Here is a 17,734-nt window from a genome sequence, read left to right on the forward strand (position 1 = left end):
TTCCTCGAGACAGGTGTGTGTGGACACACATAGGCACGCACGGTACACCAACAACGCACGGCGGAAACACAAAAACTGACACAAACGCCTACGCACAAAAACACACGGTCATAGAGACAGACATCCACAGAGAGACGCTCACTGTCTGACTCCTCAGAGACACACAGACACATTCAGACGCCCACACAGAGGCACGAATAAGACCCGGGAGCACAAAGATGCCTTCACCTGCGCCCACAGACTGAGCCAATCCACACATTCCAGAGCTTTTCCCTGTTCTGCCTTGGAAATGCTCACAGGATTGGGGGTGTTGGCTGGGCTCAGCCCCAGAGGAGAAGGTGGGCCCAGCCTGAAGGTCTCAGGGGACCTCAGCCTGAGGCTCACAGAACCAGATAGAGAGAGCACACCCCTCCTCCCTGCTGAAGACTCCCTCTGCCTGGCGGGCCCTGCCCCCGCACCAGTGCCAGGGCTGGGGACAGCTCTGAGAGCAGCCTCTCTGGAGAGGGGGTCGGGCGTGGGAAGCCCTGGCTCCCTCTCTTGGGGGTGGAGAAGTGTGAGTGAAATGGGTTTATTACTGGGAGTCTGTTGCCTCGATTGGTATCGATCCCCGCGTGTCACCTTCCATTGCCACTAATGGGACATGAAGAGTCGCCACCAACACCACAGCCCCTGGCTGCACACACTCACCTGCGGCTCCCCTCCCCTGCCCCCGCATCCCAAAGCTGCATCCCAGGCTGCCTCAGCCCCGCCTCCTCCCGCATCCCCAGCCTCACCTCCTCCCTCTGCCTCATCCACTCCCTCTCCTCCTCTTCCTCTCCTTCCGCCTCTTCTTTGTCTCCCTGAGTCTGATTCCAAAAGCTTCCCCCCGCACCTCCTTTTCTTTCCCCCCTTTCCGGCCACCTAAGGACCTTATCCCTCCATTCAGGCGTGTCCCTTTTCCCTCCCCTCACTTCCTCTCCCTCCTCTGGGTCCAGTCTCAGTCACCATCTGTCCCCCATGGGGGTGCACTGGGCCCCACCCAGTCTTGGGGAGCGATGGGGGATTCACGGGAATGAGCCAGTGGGAACCATCCCTCTTTCACCAACAGCTGGCAAGGAGTGCTTATCAAGGGATAGTCTCCTTCTGTCACACCTGGACTGGCCAGACAGACCCTCCTGGAACCAGCCAAGTCCCCCACCTTCATTCATTGCACTGGCTGCCTCCACCCCAGGCCAGGTCCTGGCAGAAGAACAAGAAGAGAGTGAGGAAGTCTTTTTCTTTTCCCTCTCGCTGTTCCTCGTGGAGGAGACAACACCACCTCCTCATCTCTACCCCACCTGGCAAGCCCCTCACCCCCTACAGTGCCTGGGGAAACCCTCCCCAGGGCCTGATCTCCCATCTGTGGGTCTTCGGTCCTGCCCATGTTAATGTCAGATGGTTATGAAGGCACAAGTGAGACCTGAGAGGACCCGTTCAGGGTGGTGAGGTCTTGATACAAAGTATGTCAGACTGTGTCGATAGACTAGGAATTTAGCCTATCGTGCTGGTTACTCAAGTATGAAAAAAAGCCACTAACTAGAACAGGAAAAGTCTACTTGCAGCTCAGATAGAGCATCCTTGGCTTTGCTGCTGTGAAAGCAGTCTGCACGCCTGAGTCTGTGCCATCACACCCTGGGGGCTGGCAGGGGAGCTGAGGAGAGGGGCTCCGCCCAGCCCCGCCCTGCGCCCCGATCAGCCCTGAGAGACTCCTCTCCAAGTGACCCTGGGAGATACCCAGAGCCAGCTCTAAGCCGCAAAGTGGGAAGGGCTGCCTCTTGTTGACTCCTGTCCCCAGACAGGGATGGGGTCTCCACCCCCGCATCAATGGGCCCCATTACTGTGTCAGCGTCGTTTAGGGGGCTGCATCAGGCCAGGTACAGTTACTAGATACGAAGTCGTGGGTTTGAAGGCAGTTTAAAATGCTGAGGCTTCCTGTTGCAACTTAGGGTATTTGGATTAGCTAGTGTGGGGAGCTGGTCGGGTACCTGTTGGTTTATTCACTCGGCGATCATCTGTAGAGCAGCCTCGTGTCCAGGCACTGCACCAGGCACCGGATGCACACAGAGATGCTCAAAAGAGCAAAGGAAAGGGCTGGATTTGGTCAGGGGACCTCCCCTCCCCAAAGGGCACTAGGCCATTTGCCTGTGTCTCAGGGAAGAAACAAGAGAGGCTCAGGGTCCCACCCTAGAAGCCAATGTCTGTGCCAAGTGCCCAGCTTCCTAATCCCACACCGAGCCTCCCCTACGAGGGCCAGCCATCAAAACGTGAATTGTACAGAAAGGGTAGGGGCGGTGGCAGGGGGACTGCTGTGACCAGGTTTACGGGCATGTGAGAGGAAGTGGGCAGGGACAGCGTGTGGAGCAGCAGAAGAGAAAAGGTGAAACCCTAATAGTCTCAGAAGCAGCTGCTCTGGTTCTCACAAGGACTTGAAGTTAGCAACGTGAGGGACTTTCCTGGGAATTGGGACAGTGGCAGGAAGTGGGACAGGAGAAAAGCCTTGAGCCTCCCTCCCTGGAGGCCTGTCAGATGTCACCCTCCCAGGAGAGCCTGTGGAGGCAGCAGGTGGTCTGAAGGACCTGTGGAGTCCAGGCCCACCGTGTAGGTCCCAGTTCTCCCACTAAAGATTGTGCCACGACCTGCGCTTCCAATGGGGCCTTCGTGGGGGAGGGGGAGGACGGAATGGCTCTACCTCCCCAGAATCCTCTCCTTGGCCTTGGCATCTTCCTGCTCTGAACTCACATGGTCCTAAATCCTTAAATGAAGGAAATGGGATGGGGTGAAGGTGAGCAAAGGGGCAGAGCCAGCCCTTCCAGTGAGAAAACACCAGTGACATCTGAGAGAGATGCCTGGAGTAACACGTCTTGGCACTAACCTCAGTCTTCCTTGCTATAGCTCTCTGTCCTCTATGGAGATCAAGTTTGCCTCGTCCTGGCTAATATTCCTCCCTTCTCCCTGCATCCAACTCCCTGGAACAGTGTTCTGGACCGTCCCTCCCTTTGTAACCTCTTTCCTTTTTGCCCTCGATGGGCTCGGAGCCCGGTCCTCCTGCCTCTCCCCCAACAAGGACCCTCTCTTCGTGGCCCCTAGCTCCTGTCTCTTCCAGCAATCAGCCTCTCTCTCTCACCTTTCCATCATGTTAGCTTCGGTTGATTTAACCAGAAAACAACCCCCAGAATTTAATTCCATGGCCCTCCATTCCCATCTCGATCAGCTCAAGGCTGGGAGGGGCTGTGTAATGATGGGGGGAGTAGTGGGGGAGAGAGAAACCTGGCTTCCCAGAGTCAAGGAGAAAAAAAAAAAAAGAAAATCATATTGATTCCCCAATGACAGCCATCAATCTTTTCCTCCCGACTAGGGATTGGGGAGATTGGACACAGACCCAACAGGCTCCAGGGTCCCTTGGTCCCCAGGACGTTAAAAACAGAGGCTCTGGTCTTTGACAGCCTCTCTCCTCTAGTTTCCCCTGAGGTCAGTTACCTAAATTCTCCATGCCCTCCCCCGTGTATTCCGGAATTCTACCACCTTATCTTGTTCCTGATATTTATTTAGCAGGGTATCTGATGCCCCTGCAGTTACTTTCTCCTGTCTGGTTTATGACTTAGTGGGCAGTTCTTCTTGCTGTCTAACTTTGAGTAGTATTTATAAAGAAAAGGAAAAATCTGTTTTCTAGAGCCCTAAGAGGAAAGGGACATAATAAGTGCTTTAAAAACCTTAGAGAAAAGGTGACTGGGTAAACTATTAGTTTCACTGTAGTACTTGAGACTAAGAGGAAGGTTACAGATTATGAGGGTTCAACACCAGTATGCGAGCGGAGGTGGGACCTGGGACTCCGAGGGGAAAACAGGGAGTGAGGTAGTGTTAAGAGTCAGAGGTTATGAAGAGGGGGTTCTTGTCCAGGCCTGGACTCATGTCCACAGGACGTTCTATGAGAGTAGGGCTGACTTATAGTTGGAAGAGTAGACAGCTGGAAGGACTTCCCGGAAGTTCAGTGTCCCTTTTCCTAAAACTGAAGCGGGTGTAGCCCTCTCACCAGTCTCCCTGTTGGTCAGATGTTTCAGGAGCCATCTGCTCCAGAGGAAGGCTCTGGATGCAAAGGACTCAGTGGAAGACCCTCCCTCCCACCCTACCCGCCCACAGAGGTGGAGGGGGCTCAGGGCCGTGGTGCCACTGGCCTCCAAAGGGTTAATGCTATTGTCTGAAAAACCACATCCGTTCCCCTGGGAGCTTGGAGATCCCGCTCTCATTTTAAGTAACCCTAACTCAGCGCATGATGAGCGAGGGGTCGCTGGGCGAGGAGTGCGCCAGAAGGAGCCGCTGGACTGAGCCCGGAGAAGCTGCCGCACCAAGGTAAGGGGCTCTGGTGGCAGGTCTGCCGCCGGGGCTGGCCAGAGGGACAGCCCTTCTCCTCCCCCACCCCTACCCCAGCTGTGGAGCCAGTCGCAGAGCAACTGGGAAGAGGAAAAGAAAGGAGTCACAGGCACGGGGTGAAAATGAGAGCCCGAGGGCCACACTGAAGCTGCCTAGGAGGGGCCAGGCTCTTCCATCCAGGTGTGGGACAGCGCAGAGGCAGGTGTAGGGCAGTCAGGGCAGAGAGAGGCAGGGACCCCAGAAAGACAGCAGGTCTGGCATGGCACCAGGCTCTTCTCCCCAGATGGGGCACAGCTGGGGTCAGATGTCGGCTCACTGGGGCAGAGAAGACTCCTGCGATAAATGGGGCCAAGTCAGGCTCTTGGGGCTGAATGAATGAGAGTCTCAGCCATCCCCGTGCCCTGTTGTCTGTACCTACAGGGAGTTCAGCGGCTCAGAGAGTTCACTGCTGCCATCCGTGTGGCCAGGTTGAAGGGTAGTGGGGGGAGGACTGACACTGAGGGGGTAGGCATCACAGTGCGGGCATGGGAAGGAGTAGGAGGTGGTCCCAGCGTGGGCAGAGTTAAGGTTGTGCTCCCACCTGCGCCGGGCTGGGATGAAGTGACATCTCTGATGGACTGAAGGGATTCTGCCCCATCCATCCGCTTCCCTCACTTCCACAGACTCCTGGCTTCTTCCCAAAGAACGAGGTCCAAGAAGCCTGAAATCTAAGAGCTTGGGTGCCCCGTGTCAGGCGCACCCCTGTGACAGCTGGGGCGGAGGTGGGCTGGGTGAGGCTGGAGAGGCACAGACGGTGATGCTCCTATGGCAGAGAAAGGTCTTACCCTCCTTCCCAACAGACAAGAGGGCAAGCACTGGGAAGAAGGTGGTGCCGCTGCCACTCCACCTCCAACCCCTTTCTGACCCTGCTCGAGGGCAGTGGGGCCCCGTGGGGAGAGAGTCCAGGGCACATGGATGGAGTCTCGAGTCCGGTTTGGCCCTTAGTGGAAGGTGAATTCAGGCTTCATGGTAAGATTCGGTACGAGGGCCAGGGTTGAGGCGGAAGCTGGAAGCGGACATGGCATTGAGGGCTGGCGACTGAGTGAGACAGCGTCAGAGGCCCCCAGCTGGTGAAAGCACCCTGGGGGGCCCGCTGCCTGCTGCATTCCTCGTCCGTCCGCCCCCCCCCCACCCCCGTTACTCAGCCCCAGACAGGCCTGCCGGCTCATCCCAGCTCAGCACTTGGCTGAGAGCTTTCACTTCCTTGAAGCTGGCCAGACTCCTCAGCCACCTACTGGAGGGGATTTCTTGTCCCCTGGGTAGGGAGATGAAGGGAAGGATCAGGGGGTGTCCAGTCAAGGGGATCCCCTGGGGCCCAGCTGATGGGAATGAGATGAAAGGAACTGACACTGAATTTGTGCTGGGAGAGAGGGCAAGGGGCCGCTGGAGGGCTGTGGGGAGGACAGGGGCACTGGAGGAGCCTGGGTCGGGAAGCTGGAGGCCTGGGTTTTAGTTTCCATCTCTGAAGCATAGGTGAGAGACAGGAGGGCAGGAGAAAGACAGAAAGAGGTAAGACAGAAAGTGACCGAGAGAGAGTGACAGAGACAGCACAACAGAGGGCAGGCTGGGTGAGAGGTGGTGAGGCAGGGACACCCTCTAAGGAGGAAAACGGGCACAGGGGGAGGCAAGACAGACAGGTCACTTGATTTGTAGACAGGAGACAGTATGATCTGTAGACATAAGACGTAAAGACAGGAATGGAGAGACCAACGGAAACTGAGACAGAAAAGGATGGACAACAGAGAAAAAAGAAAGTGAAAGGAGCTAGGGAAGTAAGACAAGAGAAGCCTGGTAGACAGGAAGTGGAAACAAGGAAGAATGAGACTTGAGAGGGGAGAGGAGAGAAACTGTAAGAAAGGAGGAAACAGTTGAAGATTAAAGGTCAAACAAAGTGAAACAGAGACTTGGAGGGGCCAGACCAAGGGAGCAGTGGGTGTGAGGCTGGAAGCTGGTCTCCTGACACCCCAATTCCTGTTCCCCAACCCCTGGGTCCTTGCGGGGGGGTCTGTGACTTTCCCCATGACTTTTAACTGCCCTTCCTGGCAGGTCTGGGGGTGGAGCATTGGGCTGTCTGGGTTTGGATTTCGACTCCATGGAGTAACACAAACCTTTTAAAATCCCACGGCCCCCAGGGACCACAGAGACAAGAGCCAGAGACAAGTCTGCAAGGGGCTGGAGGGGTGGGGGTGGGGTGAAGAGGCGATAAAGATCTGAGACCCGATGAGGGGGCACTGGCAATGGGAGCAGGTTGAGAGGGAGCCTGGAGAGGGGGCTCAGGGCTGAGGAGGAGGAAGGAGGGATTCAGGGGAAGTAGGGTGGACCCTGCTGGGGCAGTGGCAGAGAGGGAGGCGCCTCTCCCAGGTATGGGCTGATGGCAGCAAGAGCTGAGGCTGCGGGAGGGAGATGGGGTTTAGCTGGCCAGATTCCCAGCCAGGGAGCGTCCAGAAGAGCTCCTCTCTGCCCTAGGCTGTCTGGGTTTGGCAGAAGAAGGGACAAGATGCCCTTGGTGAAGAAGGACATCGATCCCTGCCCCTCCCCCAAATTCCCCAGGGAAAAGGTGTTGGCTTTGCCCTTCTGAGGCCCCCAGCTGGTCCTGCTCTCCATCCTAAGCCTCTTTCGCTAGTAGCATTAAGGGAGGTCTCAGGACTAACTGCTCTCCACTTGGGGTTGAGATCAAGGGGAGAGACCAGAGGCTTCTAATCAGACTGGGGATTTGGTTGGAGGCGGGGCGGGGATGAGCAGTTTGCTCGACGCTAAGAAGCAGAAAATATTACACACACATCCCCCCACACTGCCATCTCTGTGTTTCCCTCATTGCCCCTCAGGGCTGGTTTCTCCACTCTGATCTTTCAGTCTCCCAGGGCTGTATCTGAACCTCACCTGTGTCCACAGCATCCCCGATTTCCACGATGCTATTTCTCTGTCTCATTCTCTCTGATTCACTCTCTTCCTCGCCGACCCTCTTGCCCTCTTTTTGGCCGCCTTTGAATTTATAAACAGTCCGTTTTCCCACTCATCAATCAAGCAGTCACTGAGAAGACTTCGTTGTGTCCAGTCAATCAGATTATGGGGACAATCCACTTTAGCAGTTTAGAAGGGCCAACGACAAAGTGACTTATGATGCAAGTTTCTACTTTGCAGAGAGGCAGCCTTGTCTTGAGCTCTGACCTTTGTTTATCCTGGGCGTGTTCCTGTCCTCCTCACCTCTCTGTATTCCACTCTGCCCATCTGACGGTCCTCTGGCTTCCCCCCGACCCCCACTGTTGATCACTTTTCTGGCCAAAAGCCCACCTCTCAGGTTTAGACTGGAGCACCTCCTTCAGGACCCAGGGCCTCCTAAGCCTTGCCTCTGCTCCCAAGTTTCATCCTCAACTTTTCTGCCCTGATTGACTAATTACAGCTCAGAGCCTGGAGTCAGACCTGTCTGCATCCGGCTCCACCACTTGCCTTGGGATCTTATGTAAGTCTTCTAATCTTTTGAACCTCAATTTCCTCAGCTTGCAAAACAGAGATAATAATACCCACCACGAAGGGTTGTGAAGATTCAATGAAGTAACATAAGAAAAGAAAAGTCAAGCCCAATGCTGGGTTCATGATAGGGGCCCAGCTCATATTAACTAAACTCTTAAAACCTAAAATCTGCTTGGGACATTTCTTTTGGCTCCAACATCTAGGTTAAGGCTCTCTTTTTTATCATCGTTATCGCTATTGCTTTTCTTAAATAATTACCTAAAACTTACGTGTGTTGTAATGAGCGCTTGTGCGGGCCAAGGGGATTAATCCTATTAATAATAATCAGGGGCTTCCCTGGTGGCGCAGTGGTTGAGAGTCCGCCTGCCGATGCACAGGACACGGGTTCGTGCCCCGGTCCGGGAAGATCCCACAGGCCGCGGAGCGGCTGGGCCCGTGAGCCATGGCCGCTGAGCCTGCGCGTCGTATTTGGCTTCATATTTTAGATTTTGTTCTTTGAGGGAGCAGGAGAGAGGGTTTGGTAGCCTACCTAGGTGGCTGAATATTATAAATTTTATATTTTGTATTAAGTTCTTGCTTTCCACTCTTTCACTTAAGAGCTGTGTGACCTTAGAGAAGTTAGTCAGCCCCTCTGAGCTCCACCTCATCTGATACTTCCTGTGAGGTTCAGGGTGTGTCAATTTCTCAGCACAGTGCAGAGTGCCCTGAGTGTCTGCTCTGCGGTGGGTTTATTGTTCTCTTCTTGCCAGATTCTAAATCTGCCCTGAGGTCTCAAACCCTGCAGACCAGGAAACATCATCAGATCCAGCAGGAGGCACCGCAGCCCTAGGAATTCTATCTGCTTCCTCCAAGGAACAGTCCTCCTTTGGAATCTCTCACCTTTGCTCCCCCTATTTCCCCACCCATCTTCCTAAGATGAGGTAGGAGACATCCCAATCATCTGGAGGTTAGACAAAGGAGGAACTTCCCAATGGACAAAGCAGGAAAGGAAGGTGGGAGAGGAGTAGGGACATCTGCTTCAGGGGAGGAAAAGAAGGAGAGAAGATTCCAGAATATCAGCTATCAGTTTAGAGACAGATGGATGGGTGGGAAAACCTATTCACCCAGATTCAGAGTGGGCACAGACCTACTCATAGCCCTGTCTGCCTTAATTTCCAGAGATGCTCTCTGCTGGGGCCAGATTGGGTACCCCTGGACACACCTGCCCCCAGCGGGCTGTAGGTTTGTCCACTGGCCCACCTGGAGCTGAGTGTTCCTTGGGAAAAGGAGAGCAAGAGATCCAGTGTCCTCTTAGTGTGGGGGGAAGGAGGGCAGGGTTGGAATTCCTTGACTTTTTTTTTTTTTAATTGAAGTATAGTTGATTTACAATGTTGTGTTAATTGCCGCTGTACAGCAAAGTGACTCAGTTATACATATATATGCATTCTTTTTCCGATTCTTTTCCATTATGGTGTATTACAGGATATTGAATATAGTTCCCTGTGCTATACAGTAGGACCTTGTTCTTGGGATTCCTCGGGATTCCTTGACTTTCCAACACCCACAGCTCCTTAATGCTGTTTCCCATGGATTCTTGCTACTCAAAGTACAGCCCGTGTACCAGCAGAGCTGACATCACCTAGGAGCTTGTTAGAAACGCAGAATCTTAGGTACCACCAAGTCCCACTGAATTAGAATCTGCATTTCAAAGAGATCGTCAGGTGACTCCTATGCACATTCGAGTTGGAGAAGCACGGCTACAGATGATTCGTTTCAAGTCTTAAGGCAGCACGCTGTATGAAAAAGTGCCGTGCATTAGGAGTGGAGGGTGGGACGACCATACACCATTGTCAAGTCACTTTCCCTCTCTGAGCCTCATCTGGAAAGTGTGGAGGCTACTCCAGATAAGCCCCCACATGCCGCCAGACCTGACGGCCTAATAAGTTCTGGTTGAGAACAGCGCTCGCCTCATGCCAACTGCATCAGAGATGGAAACCCAGAGCCCAGGTGGTGTGAGCCAGTCCCCTGTGCGCAAGTAGTCCGCTGCGCCTGGGCCCAGCCCCAGGAGCAGGCCTCTCATTCTCCCATCCCTCCTCATCCTCTGGCCTATCAGTTCATCTTGCACTAGTGACAGTAGAAGCCAGCTTTTCGCACCATCCTAGTTCCATCCAGAAGGCTTTGTGACTTAGACATTTCCTCTCCTCCCCTCACCTGCATCAGGCAAGTTTATCTTACTAGGGCTCGTTCCCCAGTCTTCCCCCCATCTCAAGGCCCACCCCCATCCCACCCCCAAGCCAAATTGGGAACCAGCAAGATTCCATCTTCCTTGCCCATGGTTCATTAATTCAACAAATATTTATAGAGCCCCTGTGAGTACAAGGCCCTGGGCTAGGATGGGTTCTGGGGAGCCAGCAGGGAAGAAGACAGCCAGGGTTCCTGACCACAGGGAGCTGACACTCTGAAGGGGAAGACAGATATTAAACACATAGTGACACCCTTGATAAATTCATCACCATTCATTGATTCTACCAACAATCATTTCTTGAACATCCATGACATGCCAGGCGCTCTGCTAGGCACTCGAGACTCCTCAGTGAATAAAACGCACAAAAATCCCTCCTCTTCTCAAATGTAAAATTGTTCTAAGTACTATAAAAGTGCAGGTTTGTGTATCTGCCAACTCCTCACACTCAAGGTTTAGAAAGAGCCAACGATTAATTACATTTTCACTTGTCTCCTCCTGGGAAAAACCCCAATCCTGTTAAGCCCTGAGAAAAGGTGTCATTGTCTAAATCCCCCAGTGGCGGCAGGACCTAGGACCCTCTGCCTTCCTCCCCATCTATAAAGCAGCTCAGCCTCAAGCCCCAAGTCCTGGGTCAGCCCCTGGCCAGTGAGGAGGTCCCCAGAGGAGGCTGGGCCCAGCCTGGCTAGGGGGGAGCTTCCTGCCTCAGACCCTGCTCCCCTGCCTCAGTCTCCCTTTCCTCCCCTAGTCTCTTCCCTCTTCTCTCTTTCCTTCCTCTTTCACCTCCTTCTCCCCTGCCTTCTTTCGCTTCCTCCTAAGAGGGGACCATTTCCCCCCAAGACCCAGACACAGCTCTCGCCCCCCCCGAATGGACAATGCACTGCAGCTGCCTGGATGAGGGCATCCCTGCCATCACCTCCCGTAACTTCTGGATCTCAGGTGAGCCTCCGCCAGGTGTCCCAGCTGCGCTCCAGCAGTGCCCCAGAGGCCTCAGGAGCAGTGGGACGGCGCTCACTCCCCTCTCCACCCCAGGCCTGGTCTTCCCCGACTGGGCCTGCAAAGCCGAGTCGTCCCCGGGTTCCCGGCAGATCCAGCTATGGCACTTCATCCTGGAGCTGCTGCAGAAGGAGGAGTTCCGCCATGTCATCGCCTGGCAGCAGGGAGAGTACGGGGAGTTTGTCATCAAGGATCCAGACGAGGTGGCCCGCCTCTGGGGCCGCAGGAAGTGCAAACCACAGATGAATTATGACAAGCTGAGCCGGGCCCTCAGGTGAGAGGAGGCAGCCGACGTGGCCAGACAGGGCAGAGTTCAAAGAAAAGAGCCGTGATTTCTGGCACCCCTATCAGATCCCCGCCCCTCCAAGGCTTGGGAAATGCTCTGGAGTATGGTGAGATGTCCAGTGGTTATCCAGGAACAGCTTGGGGTTTGCCTTGGCAGCCTGGGGACGGGGGATGTGGCTGCGTCTCTGACTGCATCCTCCCTGCCACTGGGCCAACCCTTTATTCTCAACCTTGGAATCTCCAGATATTACTACAATAAGAGGATCCTGCACAAGACCAAAGGCAAAAGGTTCACTTACAAGTTCAACTTCAGCAAGCTCATCGTAGTCAACTACCCTCTGTGGGAGTTGCGGGCACCGCCATCCCTCCACTTGCTGCTGGGAGCCCCTGCTCTGTTTCGACCAGCCCTGGTGCCCATGGGTGTACAGAGTGAGGTAGGCATGAAAGCTGGTCCCGTCCCCAGAGCTCCACCGGAACCTGCCTCTCTGCCTCAGGGGCCCATCAGCTTTCAACGTTCTTCTCCCCCTGCATCCTTAGTCCCTGAGTGTTCCAGGGGTGGGGGTGATACTCTGAATCACCCCTACATATTTAACGATCCCTATAGTAGAGCACCTGCCTATGAGAGAGAACAACTCCTTCTGTGCCAGGATCACAGGGAAGGGGGTGGCGGGGTCTCAGGGGCGGGTCCAGGACATGCGGGCAGTGCTGACTTAGCAACCATTATGAGAGTATTTCATTATTTTAATGACTGGTCATTAAAACAAACAATGTATACTGGGGAATACACGCCAGGGAGGGTCCATTCAACCCCTGAGCCTGCTCTCCTCACTCCCCAGCTCCTGCATAGCAGGCTGTCCACCCACTGGGCCATGGCAGAGCAGCTGGCTGGACAGCGGGCCCCTCAAGGACCACCAGAGGCCTCCAGGGACAAGAAGGGAAGCAGCAGCACTGTCCACCGTGAGTGGTCAGGACTGAGGTGGGCCCAGGGAATCTTAAGCAGAGGAGGGAAGGACCCTTTTTTTTTTTTTGCGTTACACGGGCCTTTCACTGTCGTGGCCTCTCCCACTGCAGAGCACAGGCTCCGGACGCACAGGCTCAGTGGCCATGGCTCACGGGCCCAGCCGCTCTGTGGTGTCACGGGGCCGGGGCACGAACCCGTGTCCCGTGCATCGGCAGGCGGACTCTCAACCACTGTGCCACCAGGGAAGCCCCCGGGAGGACCCTTTTGATTGAGCACATGGGTGAGGGGGCATGAGTCAAAGGATAAGTCATGTATTCATTCAACAAACATTTATTGCTCACCAGCTATTTACTAAGTGTGGGGACCCAGAGATGAAAGATGGCTCTCAAGATGCTCGGAGATCAGTAGGGAACAGAGATGGGAGGATGGTCAGTGACCAGTGCTGAGATTCTGGGAAGCACGAGGTGCTATGGGAATGCAGGTGAGTTGGGGCTTCCTGGAGGAGGCTACACCTGAGCAGGTGAATAAGATGGAGAAAGATGCCCAGGCAGAGGGAACAGCATTTGTGAAGTAAAAAGCTGCAAGTGAATATAGTAAATCTGAAGATCTGCTGACAGCTTACATGGTGAGAGTAAGGTGCGTGATGGGAGTGGGAACAAGGAGGCGGGTGAGAGACGAGGCTGGCGAGGCAGACAGGCATCTGGTCACGGAGGGCCTCTGAAGCCATGCTGAGGGGGCTTGGACTTGATCCTGTGGACAGGAGGGACCCAGAGGGAGAGGCACATCCAGTTGTTCATTTTGCAAAGATGACTTGGGTTGATGTAGAGTTTGTGGTGGAAGAGGCATACAACTGATGTTGGAGGCTTTGAAGATCATCTAGGCAGAGGACGATGGGGACAGAACCAAGGCAAGGGCCATGGGTGGAGAAGGAGGCCCAACTGAAGAGAGATTGGGAAGATAAAGTTCACCCATTCTTTCCCTTATTCACTCATTTCTTCTTTCAACAAATAGCTCATGGGCTCCTGTTGAATGTGCCAGGCCCTGTCCTAGGGCCAGGGGTGCCAATGTGAGCAAGACTGCCTTTATAGAGCTTGTAGACAAGAGGGGGTTTGCGGACATTCAGTTAATAATCCAACAAGTGGATAAGTAATGATAATTGTGCTAACTGCTACAGGGAAGTTCAGGGTGCAGCCGGGAAGACTTCCTTGACAAAGTGACATTTGAGCTGAGACCCAAAATGTAAATCGGTACCAGCTTAGTTCAGAGGGAGAGAGGAGAGCATGGCAAGCAGAGAGAATGAGGTGTGCAAAGGTCCTGGGGCAGGAAAGAGGAAGCGGGAGGAAGCCAGTGTGACAGCACATGGTGATGGAGGGGGACACGGCAAAAATGCAGGCAGAGGCCAGTTCTTCCAGGACTGTAAGCTGGGAAGAGGCAAAGTCAGATTTTCTGTGAAAAAGATCAACAGAGACACTTGACCAACACAAGGCTCTTCTGCAGAGGCCCAAGACCTAGCCCTCCACTTCTGGTAATTTCATGGAACAAAGACCCATGGCCCTCACCCCACCCAAGTGCAGCTGAGAGCCCAGAGGTCCCACCTCCCAGAGAATGCAGGGCACCTGGCTCTGGGTCCTCATGAGCGCAGCCAAGGCTGTGGGCGTAGGGCGGCCCAAGACCGGCTAGGACTCGTAGGGCCACAAGTCTGGCAGCCTGCAGCAAGACAGCACCTGAACACCTCTCTGTTCTTCCACCCACACCCACCCCTTCCCAGTTCTGGGAATGCCTTGGGCACAGAGCTGCTCTCTTCGGGAAACTATGAGGAGGAAATCAAAAAACATTCCCTGGCGAGCCCCCGCTTGGCGTGAGGTATTTTGCACCTGCCTGCCCTCTGCGGGTGCCCAGGCCCTGCCTGTGCTTGGGTCCTGGGGCACATTAAGCTGCTTCAGGTCTCTGGGAGCCTAGCAGCAGCCACATGCCCACTTCTGGATCGGGATTCCAGAAGGGTGTGCCAGCCCTTCACTCACAGCATTTGGTGTTAAGAGAGGAAGCTGCTTCTGGGCAGAAGAGCGGCCAGGACTACTGAGCCAGGGGCAGAAGCTGCAGGACCAGTGCTGGGAAGGGGCGGGGAGGGGTAGGAGGACTCTTAGAACCATCTTCTCCGCACGCCTACTCAGCTGTGGGGCCCTGAGGGGGGACACTGCCCCCAGGAGCCCCAGGGGACACAACCTTCCTGGGGGAAGACAGCCGGCTCCACATCTCAAGAAAAGGACAGTGACTTAGGAGAAGGTACACTCTGGCAGGGGCCTCCACGCTCTTCCTCATGAAGGATCATTTTCACTATTTTCCCCTTTCACAGATCCAACATCAGAAACATTGTTCCCACCACATAAATCGGATGAATGAAGTAATAACTAAGTTTTTTTTTCCAGTTTTTACTAACTATAGCCCTGCTGATGTCATCACCTTGGGTTGATACTTGCTAAGAAAAAATGTGGAACTGGAGTTAGGTGTTTTGAACTATAGAAAGTGGTGTGAAGTTCTATATAATCATCCCCAGAGATCCCAGGCTAGGAGTCCCTATTGCAGGATCCTGGGGAAACAGGGCAGATTTGGAAGGAATGGAAGGAGGGAGGGCTTCTTGGAGGAGGAGAGCTATAGGCCAGAGCCAGCCAGAGAAGGGGAAGGCTGGGGCTCACCCCACATGCTTGGCCTCACAGCTCAGCAGGCCCCATGATGCTGCTTGATCTTAGCTGGGAGCAGGGGGTTTATGGATGAAGGAACTGAGGACTGAGAATTTAAATGACAAACCCAGGGTCACACAACTAGATCTTTGCCCAGCTAGAATAGAACTAGAGTCCTTTGCTACAGGGACGAGGAGAGTGAAGAGTGGATCCATTGAGTTATGGCAAAGAATATCCTCATTCATTCATCCAACACATTTTTATTGAGCACTTAATACACGCCAGACTGGGTTGGATCCCGGGATCCAGAATAAAACAGACACAGTTCCTGCCACCACAGTGTTGGGAACACAGATATTAACAATCACACAAATGACTCCTGATTCTAAGCAACAGGGCCCTGGAGGAGAGTACCAGGAAGGATGAGGGGGGAGTCCAGGGGCTCTCACCTAGGCTGGGAAGGCTCAGAGGCTTCCCCAAGGAGATGACATTTACGATAAGATGTGAAGCAAAGAAAAAAGGAAGGTGCACAGGTGGGGAGAGAAGGTTTCAAGCAGGAGCAAAAAGAAATGGGAGGGCTTCCCTGGTGGCGCAGTGGTTGAGAGTCCGCCTGCCGATGCAGGGGACAAAGGTTCGTGCCCCGATCCGGGAGGATCCCACGTGCCGCGGAGCGACTGGGCCCGTGAGCCATGGCCATTGAGCTTGCGTGTCCGGAGCCTGTGTTCCACAACGGGAGAGGCCACAACAGTGAGAGGCCCGCGTACCGCAAAAAAAAAAAAAAAAGAAAGAAATGGGAAGTGGGCAGAGAAAGGAGACATCTCCAGCGGTGGGGACTCACTGACCCTTTCTCTCTCTCTCTCTCTCTCCCTCTCTAGGACTTGGCTCTGCCCCAGCCCCCTGCCGGCTCAGCCCTTGCTGCCATTTGGGGAGCCCCCAAGACGAGCTTCCCAGTTTTGCCTCCTTCATCCCTCCCCTGCCACCCCCTGTCCCCTCTGACTGGCCCCACCTCTCAGGGCCTTTTTTGCCCCCTGTCCCCGCAGGGCAGCACTTCCTAGGGTCCTCCATGCCGGACACCCTGCTCCCAGGACCCGCAGGGGCTGCAGGGACCCCAGAGGCCCAGCATTTTCCTGGCCTTCCTCTGTTGGCCGGGCTGGCGCAGGGGGCTAGGGAGAGGCTCTGGCTCCCAAGCCTGAGGCCCGAGGGGCTGGAGGTAAAGCCTGATCCCACGATGGATCCCAGAGAGGGCTTCTCCTCAGAGAGGCAGGAACCCTACATTGTAGAGGAAAGTCCTGTGTCCCCCAATCTGGAGAACTTCAAAGCAGTGTGGCCCTTGGATCCTCCTGAATGGGAGAGGAAGATGTGAAGTGGGGGGGTGTCCCCCAAACTCTATCTCACCTCTTATCTACCTCCCTTCTGGCTTTGCTCCTTCCCCTGGCTGGAAACAGCTTTAAATTGTAGAACGATCTGAAGGAACGGAGTTGCACCCAAGGAGGTGGGGGGCATCGCAGGGAAAAAGTGAATGTGGGGAAGGGGAAAATTGAGGCAGAGTGCCCCCTCCCACCAAATTGCTAATCAGATTAAGGAGACATTCTTAATCTCAACTTTTTTTGAGGGAGAAAGGGAATGAGGTTTCCATAGGTTTCCATCATTTGAAAGACCCTATACCTGCCCACATGAGACGGGAAATTAAGAGTCTAAGTTGGGGAAGGGTCAGGAGTTGTTTTGTTCTCCGAGTCTCAGGGCAACTCCTTTCTTCGCTGGGGCCCTTGTCCCTCATCAGGCTAAGGTCTCCCCTCTCTCTCCTGCCCCTCCATGCAGCTCTCTCCGATCCCTCTGATTTCTGCGACATTGGGAGCTCCTGTCCCCTCTTTTCCCCAAGACCCAAGCAAGTGGGGTCAGGAGGGATGGGCCTCCTCAGCTCTGTAATACTTCACTGCAGACCATGAATAAAATGCCCTTGGCAAACCTCCCTCTTGGCTGACCACCCCCTGCTGCGTTCCTGCTGCCCTCTGATCTGGTATGGAGTTAAACACCACCCAAGATTCCTGACGGGAAGGGGGTAGAGGGGGTTGGGAGGAAGAGTAGGAATCAAGCCAGCCACTCTCCTCCCTTCTGCTGCCATCATGTCCCAGAGAGAAAGGCTAAAGCTGTAGCCCGAGGAGCTGCCCTGGCCAGTGAGAAACCAACCTCAAGGAAGGAACCTAAGAGCAGAGCACGGGCCTTCACAGAATGACCCCCAGATCCCTGCCATGGACCTCTGAGCAGAGTTTTAAGGGCTGGAGATGAAGGAGGGAGTTGGAAGGGGTCCCTCTCCCTCTGCACCCCAGGTCCTAAGAATGACAAGGGGAGCCAACTGAAGCATCAGGTGGCTGGGGGAGGAGGGGACACATAGAGAGGGGTCTTTTGCTCAACCAAGGAAAGGCCAAAATAAAAGGATGTTCCAGGAGCCAAGGCAATGGAACCATATTGCTCTCTTATCTCTAGGCTGCCAATTACAGGTTTAGGATTTGTCTCCACTTTCTTCCCATGATGGAGAGCAGAAACTAAGGAGGCACAGAGGGTCCCTTTGTCCATCATTTGTCCCTGGCCCTCATCCAAAGAGTAGGGGTGCATCCCTCTCTCAGAGCTCCCTATTCATTCTGCTACCCACTGCCTCTCAGTCCTTTGGGGCAGGCGCATGTTCTCATGGATGGACTG

The 17,734-nt window shown here is 54.4% G+C and overlaps 2 protein-coding genes across 2 annotated transcripts in view; both read left to right on the plus strand.

Annotated features, from left to right (window-relative positions):
* Window positions 1–6,601: 6,601 nt before the first annotated feature.
* On the plus strand, window positions 6,602–14,370 carry LOC111167049 (ETS variant transcription factor 3 like). The gene is made up of 2 exons (XM_089913357.1): window positions 6,602–11,832; window positions 12,235–14,370. The coding sequence occupies exon 1, from the start codon at window positions 10,993–10,995 to the stop codon at window positions 11,389–11,391; it is 399 nt and encodes a 132-aa protein (XP_089769483.1). The 5' UTR covers window positions 6,602–10,992; the 3' UTR covers window positions 11,392–11,832; window positions 12,235–14,370.
* ARHGEF11 (Rho guanine nucleotide exchange factor 11) overlaps window positions 11,503–17,734 on the plus strand; it is a 147,819-nt gene continuing 141,587 nt past the window's right edge. Inside the window, exons 1-3 of the mRNA XM_089907299.1 lie at window positions 11,503–11,832; window positions 12,235–12,355; window positions 16,078–16,247. Of these exons, the coding sequence (XP_089763425.1) occupies window positions 11,503–11,832; window positions 12,235–12,355; window positions 16,078–16,247 (621 nt within the window). The remainder of the gene's footprint in view (window positions 11,833–12,234; window positions 12,356–16,077; window positions 16,248–17,734) is intronic.

Source organism: Delphinapterus leucas, chromosome 1 (assembly GCF_059928025.1).
Source record: "Delphinapterus leucas isolate spDelLeu-1000000601 "Yukka" chromosome 1, BTC_Dleu_Yukka2, whole genome shotgun sequence".
NCBI classification, from domain to species: Eukaryota; Metazoa; Chordata; class Mammalia; order Artiodactyla; family Monodontidae; genus Delphinapterus; species Delphinapterus leucas.